Consider the following 12,430-nt stretch of genomic DNA (forward strand, 5'->3'; position numbering starts at 1 on the left):
TTAGTTCACTGGCAGATTCAGAGTTTTCAGGAAGGGGGCCAAGGTGTCATGATATTTTGATGTTTGATTTTTGTTAGATGCAGTGATTTGTTCCATTGAGAGATGTTCTGTTAACAAATTGAGCCATTGTGATGTTATTTTGTGTCTGTATTTCTGTATGTCTGTAAGTGAGTTTCTCTCATTTTGAGCCCCCTGCTAGGATCACCAGCTTCTCTTCTTATAGCAGAGCGCCTCCAGGTACGCTTCCTTTATCAGAACTATCCACTATCATGTGGAAATGGTCGATGTTTACTCCTCTGCACAATGCTAGCACACCTACTAGCCTTTGTCTCCATCTGTCGCCCTCCAACTTACCCATTGGTGTCACCCTCCGTGTGTTCCACTTGACCCAAGGGTTGGAACAACCCTCTATCCCTCTATACCCCACCCACTCCCTCATCTCATTCCACGCTCATATTCAGCTAATTGATTGGCTAATTGATTTTCTCCCAGACTTTGCCTGTAGTCCCTAGGACAGGCTCAAAGACCTCTATATCAACCACCCCTGTTATCCGTCTCATCACCTTTCTCCTGTGTACAGTTCTGAATTACACACCAGTCTACTTATCTTCTGCTGTCTGCACTACCATCTCCTGTTATATCCTCGGTCTATTTTTACCATCTCCTCCTTGATCCGTCCTCTTGTTCTTCTCTCCTGTCTGTCCACCCCTCTTCTTCTGCCACCCTCTCTTGTCTTGTTCGTCTCACTCTCTACTATCCTATGTATCACCACTTCCTGTCCTTCATTTCCTCTTCTCCTTCCTAGTTATGTATTCTCTTCACTCTGTTTATTTCTAGGTCTTGATTTCACATACTTTTTTTGTCTCTCCAAGACTGGCTGGAACAACATCCATTTGTAAAGGAGAAGTGATACTACTTAGACACGTAAACCAGCTATGAATTTTGTCTCTGCCTTGGCTTTTGTCTGAATCAACCACTGGGAACATCCAATGATGGCCCTGGCTGTAGTGCCAGCCAATCATAAGGCAGGCCTGCACAATTAAACAAATGGATAATAAACCACACTAAAAAATACATAAATCAAACGAAATAGTTTCTAAATAATCTTTCATATCTATATAATACATGGTAGTGCCATCCAGGTTTTACACTTGTTTTATCGCTAGCCAATAATGAGGAAACAGAATTCTTTGGTATTTGGGCAAAATTCAGGCTAATACACCTAATAGAGGTTTAACTTTGAATATATTGTAATATTATACATTGCATATCCTGCAGTCAATTTCAGTAAGGCAAAAAAGTCAGCATCCCAATCCAGCAAAACAAAGAGCTGTGCATTAACATACATAACGAGCAGATGAGATTGTCAATACAGGCCTTCAAAATATAAACACAATCCTGTTTTATTCATTAAAGTTAAAATATACGTATCTGCTTCACTTGAACTGAACATTTTGCACATACCATTTCAAATAATTTCAAATGACAAAGAACTTACTGTCTGACTGAAACATTATCAGTAAATAATTTAAACCATTTTTGTGCAGAACTGTAGAATGAAGAGAAGTATTACTCTGGAGATGACATCTACAGGATTATAAATACAGCAAGAGAGATGCACTCAGCTGAAAAGATCTCTTTCACCTCCTACCAAAGATCTCATTCTTATTAAGTGAATTATGATCACTTATCATCACAAGTCTTTCAGCAAACGTCAGCATTTGCTCCTAGAACTACAGTAAATTCTCCCGTTTCTTGGATGTGTGAAAATGACAACAGTCTTTGGATAAACATCCAAAGACACAGATGTACAGACCTGGCAGCCCTTCCCAAGATATGCAGCTCAGGTGGTGTGAAGAGGGAGCTGATCTTGGGCAGAGGGAGAATGAGTGAGGCTCAATGTGTGGCGGTTGCCAGTCTGAACGCTGAGGGTGTGGGGATGATTCATTTCAGAACAGCACAGGTCACCATGTATAACAGTCCAACACGCTTCCATTTTAAGTGAAATAGCCAATATTAACTAAAAAAACTGCATAACTTTTATCTCATGGTATAGCTTCTGATCTGTAGTCACAAATTTAGTTTAATTAAAAAAAGAAATAATTACATGTTTAGTAGGATGCATATTCAGAGCATATTCTAATGTCATTGGTCAGCACTGCCGCAGTCAGGATTTGATACCAAAGTGCATAGTAGGCCTACCACCAGGGATCCACCAGAGATTTTGGGCCCCATGAAAAGATTCCTACCAGCCCACCAGCCCAGGCCACCCATCCCTGCACAATTACCATCGCCACACCACCCGAACCTAATAATGAACCCATTCCATATTTCAAAAAGCTCTACCACTGCAGGCTTGCAGCTCTCGTAGAAAAAATAAGTTCTTCATTATTAATCCTTTGTTCTAATATTTTTGAGGGCCCCTATGAGTCAGGGCTCTTAGAATGGTCCTAACCCCAATCCCTCACACATATAATGTGCTGCCTATCACTGCCCTAAAACCAGTGCATTGACTAGATGAGTCATCCTGCTGAAGTCTGTATTCAGATTTTTCTTAGAATTCACTGCAAAATTTAAATTGTCAGCTTAGGGCTGCGGGCAGCATGCATGAAAAGGGCTATTGGAACAGTGGATAACTGGCTTCACAAAAGGAAAACAATATAAACATAATCTTTCTTCGGTGTATTTGTGCTTTTATTACAATAACACATCTGCATCTTGCCATACATCTTAATAGTGATAACGAAAAAGAACTTTTGACAACAAGCACATGTTTACAGCAGAGATGTATACATCATGTTGTCAGACTGGCTTTGTTTTGTTTTTTTCCTGCAGGTTTTGACAAGACAGGAAAGCAGAAACAGTATTGTACAATATCAGTGCATGACCCACCATCAACATTAGGTACATACACCTAAAACATAGAGGGCACGATACAATTCTGACTTAGTGTCATTATTACTAAACCACATAGATATTGATCACAATCAGTGATTTTATATGCATTCGTGTGGCAAAGACAGATGTCACAGGGCCAGGGATTTGAGGGAGTGTTGTGGATTAGACCTGGCGAACAGACTACACCACTTTACTGGGGGGGGGGGGGGCACCATTCCACATTCCACTAGAGTCCATTCAACAGAGTCTATGCACTGTTGTATTTTATCCTACATGGGGTGGTAACGGCTAATAAAGTAGCCCCTCTGTTTTCAACTAACATTGACAAAGCCCCCCCCACATTTCCAAAGCGGGCCATCTGAGGTGGGCCATGGTTTTGACCGACTCTAGCTCGAGGGAATATGAACATTGTACTATGCCTCTCCATGCCTATGCAGTTTATATAGTGGGAGAGAGTATGTTATACAAACCAAAAGGCACCCAAAGCACACACCACATTAATACTGAGAGACAATCTGAACACCAAGCAATGACCACAGAGAGTAAGCATGCACCCTTCTCCATATCGTCAGTCCCTGCTCTTCGGACCAAAGACACTTTCCTCTTTTTCATGCAACGAGGTACAGAATCACACATCTATACAAATACACCTAAAACGCTGATACTCAAGTCATTTATTCGTTTGGAAGGTGACAAAACAACCAATACCAATGTCTGAAAACAACCTGGCTTGCTGCAGGGATGCACAATCTACACAATTCGATTAATTTAAGTTCCATAAAAATCATTAGAGCAAGGAAAAGTACAGAGAGAATAAGAATGACGTTTAGGTATCTCCACCTCCTGGAATGATTACAGTTGAGGCATTTTACATATTTATATATCTATACAATATACAAAAACATTCATAAATCAAACGCATGACAGCTCTGCGCACGCATGCTGCAGAGAGCACAAAACACGCACAGCTCTATTGGTTTGTATTTATATACTGTATATATGTATATATGTAAAATGCATACAGGGAGCAAGAATGTAATGCTAGCAGAGCACAAGGCACACAACGTGCCTTCGAAACTGCTTTTAAGACAAAGACATATCTGAACTGTATTCAGATCTTAATTTATGCATTATTCAAATATTCAGATTTTAATTTATGCATTATTCAATATACAGATGGAATCAGAGAGGAGTGGGGTCAGTAAAAACGTGCAGACCATGGAGACTGGGGGAAGTAGAGGAGACTGATGGTCTCTCTCTCTTGCGCCCTCTAGCTGAGTGAGTGGATATGATGACGCTTCCTGTTGCCTCTGTCTCCCCCAGCTGGGCGAATGCGGATTCATTGGCTCTAGTCATAGAAGCTGCGATCACTGTTGGAGGAGAGGCATGGGATTGGTCAGATACCAGTGTGCGGTTGGGGGGGGAGGGGGGTTGGGTTAAGTGGGGTGGGGGAAAAGGAGGTTATACTGGCACTGGAAGACTGTTTCTGTTCTCATCCTCCCTTGCCTTCAGTCTCCTGGCCAATCAGGGGCCTCACAATGAAGCTGGGAGGGGTTCGCTAGGCTTTGCATGGGCTCCATGCAGAAGCCCCTCCCCTTTCATTTGCTCAATATGTGCTGTGAAGGGTCTGAGATTCAGAGCACAAACACATTGGCTCACGGTGAGGAGATTTTGCTCTCCATTTTTGGAGATAATTCAGTGGGCTTTGTCAGGGGAGTTGACCGTCTGCTCATGTCATATATCATGTTTCCATATTTTTTGGACAATGACATGCACCTGTCAACACAATATGCAATCAAGGATTCTCACTGTCCCCTATGCTCATGTGACACTGTTCTCTAATCATCACCTGGGATCAAAGCCAGGTTTGTATGCTGCTGCTTACAAATGTGTAACACACGTAGCTTGTGAAAAACACCAGCCATTAATAGGAACACATACAAGTGTAATTCAGTAAAACGTTTCAATAAACAATATGAAAATGAATGGGACCATGTGCGTTTTATGAAAGGATCTGCATTTCCTGCTATTAGTGCCAGTTATAATGGATTGGGTGACAATGCCATCGGTATGAGCTGACTGGGAGGTGAAGAAACCAAACAGAAAGAGCAGGAAATGCAAATTTTCATAAATCTGAGCTGGAGCGGTTGGAAAGGAAAGCAGAACAGACAGGACTCTGCAAAAATCCCATGTTTGTATTCATAAACATATCTGTGAATCACAAATATGACTGAGGAGTAAGGTTGTTACGGTGTCACCGGTTAACAGCACGTCATCGTGCATGATCTGACGGCTGGATTAAAATGGATGGATTAAAATACATCTGTCCACTTTTTTTCCTGCTTCCATAACAGGTGGGCTGTTTATATTAAGTAATTATTTCTTAAACTATGCATTTTATTTTCCATATAGGCTACTGCAATTTTCGTTAAAAAATATATATTTTTTTGCTGTGGGTTTTCGTTAACATTAAACTAATCCCTAGTTAAACAGCAATTAAACTAATCGTATGAACTGTTCATTGCCTGATTTCTTAGTACAACGGTTTCAAAAAAGCTGTTGACTCTCACAATCTAACAAGCTGATGAACAGCATTTGCTTGCAAATGATTTATTTTGTCCCCCTTCCAAGTGTTCATGTCCACCAAATTTCATGTTAACAAGTGCAAAAAAGTGTAAGGGGACATAGCTGATATTGCATCACAGCCCTATGTGCGTTACCTGGCAGGGTTGTTATTATGATACATTTTTCTTTCAATTTCTTTCAAAAACTACCTGTTTATGTTTTGCAAATGGCCGCATAATACGGTGATACCTAAAACTGTGATATTTTTGGACAAGGTGTCATACCGTGAAATACTCAAACCATGAAACCCCTGCTGAGAAGCCATAAGGACCCGAAGGTGGGCCTAGATAAACAGAGCCCTATAAATCCTACAACCCGATTTTTTCCTAACTTTGATCAAAGTTACAGCCAAATTGTGTTCTTCAGGTAAAACGGTAATAGGGAATCTTTATGGCTTACAGCTATTTGGACCAAACTATTGGAAAAAATTGAAAATGTGCCTTTTCTGTTGTACACTGTTGATGTTTCTTTGAGAGCCTTTATTCTTGTTTCACAAATCTGCACCCAGGTAAGTGTCATTAGAGGCAATACAGATCCAGACTGAGAGTACAACTCCCATATAATGGGTTAAACATTGAGCAGACTTTGACCCTTTCATTACGTTCCTTTTGGGAGCCTGGTCAACTGTGGTACACAGACGCAAGTCCATCTGTGGAGTCTGGCTCAGCAATTTGAGTGCAACTAGACAGTGACAGGGGGCTGGGCTGTGGTGACCGTTTCTGCAGTGGAAGTGAGATTGCTGGGGTTAAGTTGACCAAGGCCAATGCTGGCTGCAACTCGGGCTTTGGAATGGAGGCACTGCTCCCTGTAGCAGTGTTGGACCCCTTACCATGACTGAAGTCTGCTGGGCAATGCACCGGGGAAAGGGGGTTACATTAGGATGTTATTGCCGCCGTCCAACCTGGTGGTTACAAAACATAATCATAAGCAAAACAAAGGAAGGAAATGCAACAGATATGGGGGAGGGGGGGCGCTGCATAGTGTGCATTGCTTACTGTATGTTAGAATCATCGGGAGCCGTTGCACCTTCTACAAATTCTAAGGAAGCAGAATTTTAATGATTTAATAGTTAAGGGACTGTACAAATTCCAGGATACTGCATTTTTTCACAAATTCAAAGAAGTTTACATGTTAAATATCAATCAGTATAATCATAACAATTACTGAACAATAATTGTCTGTTACAATCTTAATTGCAATATATTATTTATAACACAAATATTATTAACAAATCCAAAGAATTGGTGCTATCAGAGGTACACTCTGGGATGTTACAGTAAATGTTCACAATTGTAAAAGTTCCATGAATACGTAATTTATCTTTTGGATAGATTACTTATAAACCCTTTGCACATAGCTGATTTAATCTACACTTTATTTTCCAGATCTATCCTGATCCGATTCTATTAATATTTTCTGATTTCAAGGGACAGCTGCCATGCTTTCTCAATCTAGGTTTCTGCTAAATAAATCACATTTCAGAATATAATGTTCTAAAGCACTATCAATACCAGGATACACACATACCAAGTAAATACAATACATTCAGTGTGGATCAATGCACAGCATGTTAAAGCTCATTTTACCCACAGTCTGTTCAAACTGTGTGTGGAATGTTTATATTTTTATTGGTAAAAAAACAGCTTCTTCAAAAAACTGAAGTGAGGAGATCATATGAATCTGGCCCAATCCTGGAAGCTACAAGAAAAGTCATATAATTTCTAAATAGACATCTGCTGTTAAATGATCATTTAAACACAGAGGTTTTCAAGTATAATATCTGTAAAAATTTATTTTCATTGATATTCTTTCAGCAAACTATTTTAGCAATAGATACAATGTATCTTACTCTTACTGACCCAAAACATAGGCTATACTGTAGGTAGTCTGAAGCATTAAGCTTCACACTTGCTTGCACACACAATTATTTAGCTGTAAGGTAAATGGTATTCATGACTGTGTATAAAGATGTGTACTGTAAACAAACAAAGTTTCTTGCTAGCTAATCTAATTAACGTTAGATAAGATTTGTTAACTAGCTATCAACTAACACATTATCAGTATTCTGGTTTCATTTCCTCACTTTTCACTCACAACTAGTTTCTCACCAGTATCAGCTTCAGAGTGTCATTGAATTACTGATACAGCCACAGATCACCCAGCTCTTGTAAGGAAAGGTTTTTCTATGATACAAAGCACGGACTTGCAATGGTTATGTTGAGAGGACTATGTCACAGCCTGCACTAGTTGGCAGCCATTTGCAACACGGCTTTGATGAGTGCTAACTGCGGCTGGAACCTAGCCACCTATTTCCCATAGCCCTTAGTCTAGTCAACCAAGGGCATTCTCAGGATCCAGACGAATGAACTGGTTAATCTGTCAAAGTTCTGCTGTATACCACGTTTGATATGTAGCACAGAGTGGGCCAGTTAATTAAAGTTGTTTCATTTTACATTACTCCACAAAGCCGCATAATAGTTGTGACTATGCTGGAATGGAGTGGATGTTATGGACTCTGCACCTGACTGCATATGGGAGTGTGAGAGGGGAGTGTAAAAAGTGGAACTGACAATGGCGAATATTTGGGAGGGGGGGGTGTGTGAGGGTGAAGCAGAGTGTGTGGCAGCAGAGGATGCCAGGGCAAATGGAGAGAGAAGTTACTCACGCTCCCTCTTCTCTGAGCAGCGCCAGGAACTTCTTGACTCTGTACTCTGGGTGCATCTGGAAAAGAAGCTGAACTGTTACTTGCCTTCTTTGGACTTGATAAACACTATGAGGACATAAGCATGCTAGTGACTTAAGCATGCTAGATGCTGATGGCTTGTGATGGAACACATCTATGATAATTAGGGTGGCATGTTTTTGCTTCCTTTTTTCAGGACCCATGAGTAATGAGAGCCACTGGCAAAGCCATCAAGACAATCTGCAAGAGGTCTCCAGGATCTGCATCCTTTGCAAAATTAGATTCTCAAATATAGTGTAATAATATTCATAAGATTCATTGTTAAAAAGATTTGCAGTCTCCCATCAGGGACCTGTTTACCAGCAGCACATTTTTTCCCACATTCTCTTCAGCCTATTGCACTCTCTTTCAGGAGTTCAACTTGATTGTCTGCTAAAGGGAAATTTCCAGGTTTCATGTAACCTTAAATCCCCCCCCCCCCCCCCCCCCCCCCCCCCACCCCCCCCACAGTTCCATGTGAAAGACCCTGTGTGAAAACCTGATAGTGACTGTAAACAAAGATTAATTGACATACACCATATTTACAAAATACGTATTACTTTAAGAAGAAATTTTAATTTCTTGGCTTTGAGACCAAGAGACACATGTGAATACATTTAGTAAAACTTAAATGGTAATATTTTTTAAAAATCAAAGGATAAGTAAACCTTTGCAGCTACCATGGTCAGGCAAAGCTACTGAATACATTGAATCATGGTTTTAAATTATAGTGTTAATCTGAGTCCAGGTAGGACCTGCAACACCTGGGTGCTGAGTTAGCTATAAAGCTATAAAAGTTGGGGTATCGTGTACACAGCAGAAAAAGTGGAAAGCTATGCATTTCAGCAGGGGCAATTCAGCATTTCATTTTAAAAGGCAAACATACCAGAAGGCAACATTTTCCGTTCTCAAGTAGGGCACTTTTGTTATACGACTATACTAATTTTACCATACTAATGTTTGCATGGATACTAATATGTTAGTAAATATATGATATGAAATTTTTTTTCCACATTGAAAGGCCCCTTAAGCTACAGTGCTGTGAAAAAGTATTTTCTCCATTCCTGATTTCCTCTATTATTGCATATTTGTCACACTGAATGGTTTCAGATCTTTAGACAAAATGTAATATTAGATAAACACAAAACAAATTTTTAAGAACAAAAATATTTTAATTAATGAAAAAAGTTATCACACACCATTATCTCCCATGTGAAAAAGTAATTGCCTCTTTAGGGTCTCAATGAACCAATTAATCGAATTTAATTGATAAGTAGATTCAGCAGATTGAACACAGCCAGGCCTGATTGCAGCCAGCCCTGGAGAACCTGAACCTCACTCATATTGAACCTTACCATCAGAGGGAAGTAGTTACCACAAAGTTTCTACAAGCACACTATGCCACAATCAAAGGAAATTCCAGAAGAGATGAGAAAACAAGTTGTTGAAGTATATCAGTCTGGAAAGGGTTGCAAAACCACTTCTAATGCTCTGGGACTCCACTGAACCACAGTGAGTGCCATTATCTCCAAATGGAGAACACTTGGAACAGTGGTGAATCTTCCAAGGATTGGTCAGCCTGCCAAAATTTCTCCTAGGGTGTAGCGACAACTCATCCAGGAAGTCACAAAAAAACCCAGAAGAACATCCAGAGAACTGCAGGACTTTCTAGCCTCAGCTAAGATCAGTGTTCATAACTCCACAATAAGAAAGAGACTGGGCAGAAATGGGAGAGTAGCAAGGCGGAAACCACTGCTAACCACAAGAAACGTGGTGGTAGTATGATGGTGCAGGGATGCTTTTGCTGCCTCAGGACCTGGACTTGTCATTGTTAAAGAAACCATGAATTCTACGCTGTACCAGAAAATTCTTAAGGAAAATGTCATCTGTCTCTGAGCTAAAGCATAATTGGGTTATGCAGCAAGACAATGATCCAATACCAAAAAGCAAGTCAACTGTATTTTTGAATGGCTGAAAAGAAACAAAGTTTTTGAAGTGGCCTAGTCAAAGCTCTGACTGGAACCCAATCGAGATGTTGTGGTAGGACCTGAAAGCAGTTCTGCGGTTTAGAGTGATCTAAAATTCCTCCACAGCGATGTGAAATACTGATATCAAATTATAGGAAGCGTTTGGTTGCAATTGTTGCTGATAAAGGTGGTGCAACCAGTTATTACATTTAAGGGAGAAATTTACATGTGTGATATGGGTGTTTAATAACTTTTTTCACGGGGGGTGTTTGATAGCTTCTGATTTTAGATCACTAAATAATTGAAAAAATGTGTTTTTTGTTTACTCAGGTTCCCTTTGTGTAATATTACATTTTGTCTAAAGAAATATGCAATGATATCAGGGCAAATACTTCTTCAAAGCACTGTACTTCCCGGGGAACTCCCAGAGAATATGAATATTAATTCAATTCAATTTTATTTGTATAGCGCTTTTTACAGAGACACAGTTACAAAGACACTTTATTGTAGGAATACAAAAGAAAATTTGGCCAAAACAACCAGGCCAGAATGCCAAAAAAAGGAGCAATTGAGGTTAAAAAAAACTCCTTAATGGGAAGAATAACACTCATTTCGGAAGGGAAGAAACCTGGCTACAGAGGGAGCCCTCATCCTCCGCTGGCCAGCTCAGTGTAACAGTTAAGATAAAATGAACAATAACATAAATGTAACAAGGGATCTAGCGTAAATGCAGTGTTTCCCATTAATTACCTAGACTGTGACGGCCTGCCATGGTCTAATTTGTCCCGCCACAGTTTCATAATGAACCGAAAATATTTTTACACTTTTTTGAATTTGTGATGCCTCAGTACCTTCCAAAATAGCTGTGCGTAATATAACACCTGTTGTTTACGGCGTTGTCGCCCTTTTTAGCACAGTCTGGCTTGATTGCCAATTCATTTATTCAGTAGGTGAGAGTATAAGCTTTCTAACGATATATAACATGTCTAATTTTGCTTTTGGAATAGCGTTTTTTAGGTCACAGTAACCGAAAATTTTCTTATCATCGCATTCACTTTGTGGTAGCAGTAAAAGATGCTGCACCTAACGAAACGTGGTCAACGATGTTTCGTAATTTCTTGGAAAATACTATTATTATTGAGGACTTCTGGGGCATAGCTAAGCCATATGTTTGCTGATAGACCTAGCTAACATCGTTTTCTGGGTCAAAACAGAAGCGAATAGAACAGTCTCATTGATTTACTGTCTCTGTCTCTCTATCTACTGAACACAGATAAAATTTCATCATTGCTATGTAAGTATTTCTGCTCAATATATTTCGGTTATATACGTTATTTTTGAAATTGAGTGTCTTTAAATAGGTTAGTGGTATTATGTAATGTGGATATTTCACACTGTAATGTAAGCGTTAGTTAGTAGTGTTAGTTAGTAGAGTTTTTGTGAAGCATGCAACAGTGATGACGTGAGAGTTGGAACACTGCCAAAATGTGGTGGACGGTTGAAAATTGTTTTCATATCATCCCATCCCCATACAAGAAAACATACGAGAGTACAGAGTATAGAAATACATACAAGAGTTAATTATTACACATTTAGTTACTGTACCGCTTTGTGTGACAAAATTTTTGCACTATTTTTGAATCTGATAGCAATGTTTCATCTTAAACCTTCATAAGGGGCTCATTTATATGCTTTATAATGGACAAAAAGCATTTTATTCATTTTTGGAGAGGTACAATACAAATGTCAGCTACAAAAGGCGATGAGAGTCGATGAATACCATGTCCTCTACCTATAAGATAAATCATAAATCTGTATTAAAGGCCCCCACGCATGAAATATGGACTTCTGTGTTTATGTGTTGACCAATGTGTTTATGATTAAATTGCTTACTAGAGCACAACATTGTTTACATGAGCACAAAGTTCTTCATAGATCTAGCCTCTTAATTTTGCTCTCAAAGTGCACCAGATTGATGCATTTAACTTTAAAATGTACAAAAATTTATTTCGGGGGAGCATGTCCCCGGAACCCCCTAGAGGGTCCGAGGTCCACCCACCATAGTCTCACAAAATCCTGTGGGAAACACTGAAATTATAAAATTGGTTGGGCAGGTTACACTCAGTGGTAGCTAAATACTATAATATTGTAATACTGATGTTGTTAAAATGTGAACAGGGTGGTGTGTTTCAATATTTCTACCAGTGGTAGTAGCATG

General features: G+C 39.6%; 1 protein-coding gene across 3 annotated transcripts in view; it reads right to left on the bottom strand.

The window, feature by feature from the left end:
• Window positions 1–2,670: 2,670 nt before the first annotated feature.
• The window catches only part of LOC118220129 (vesicle-fusing ATPase), a 61,758-nt gene continuing 51,998 nt past the window's right edge, over window positions 2,671–12,430 (bottom strand). For 2 of the 3 annotated variants that reach the window (XM_035403771.1, XM_035403773.1), the window contains 3 exons: window positions 8,189–8,244; window positions 6,353–6,424; window positions 2,671–4,268 (listed from right to left, as the gene is read on the bottom strand). In XM_035403771.1, the coding sequence (XP_035259662.1) occupies window positions 6,394–6,424; window positions 8,189–8,244 (87 nt within the window). In that variant the 3' untranslated portion in view covers window positions 2,671–4,268; window positions 6,353–6,393. The remainder of the gene's footprint in view (window positions 4,269–6,352; window positions 6,425–8,188; window positions 8,245–12,430) is intronic. The other variant, XM_035403772.1, reaches the window with a different exon arrangement.

Source organism: Anguilla anguilla, chromosome 2 (assembly GCF_013347855.1).
Source record: "Anguilla anguilla isolate fAngAng1 chromosome 2, fAngAng1.pri, whole genome shotgun sequence".
Lineage (NCBI taxonomy): Eukaryota > Metazoa > Chordata > Actinopteri > Anguilliformes > Anguillidae > Anguilla > Anguilla anguilla.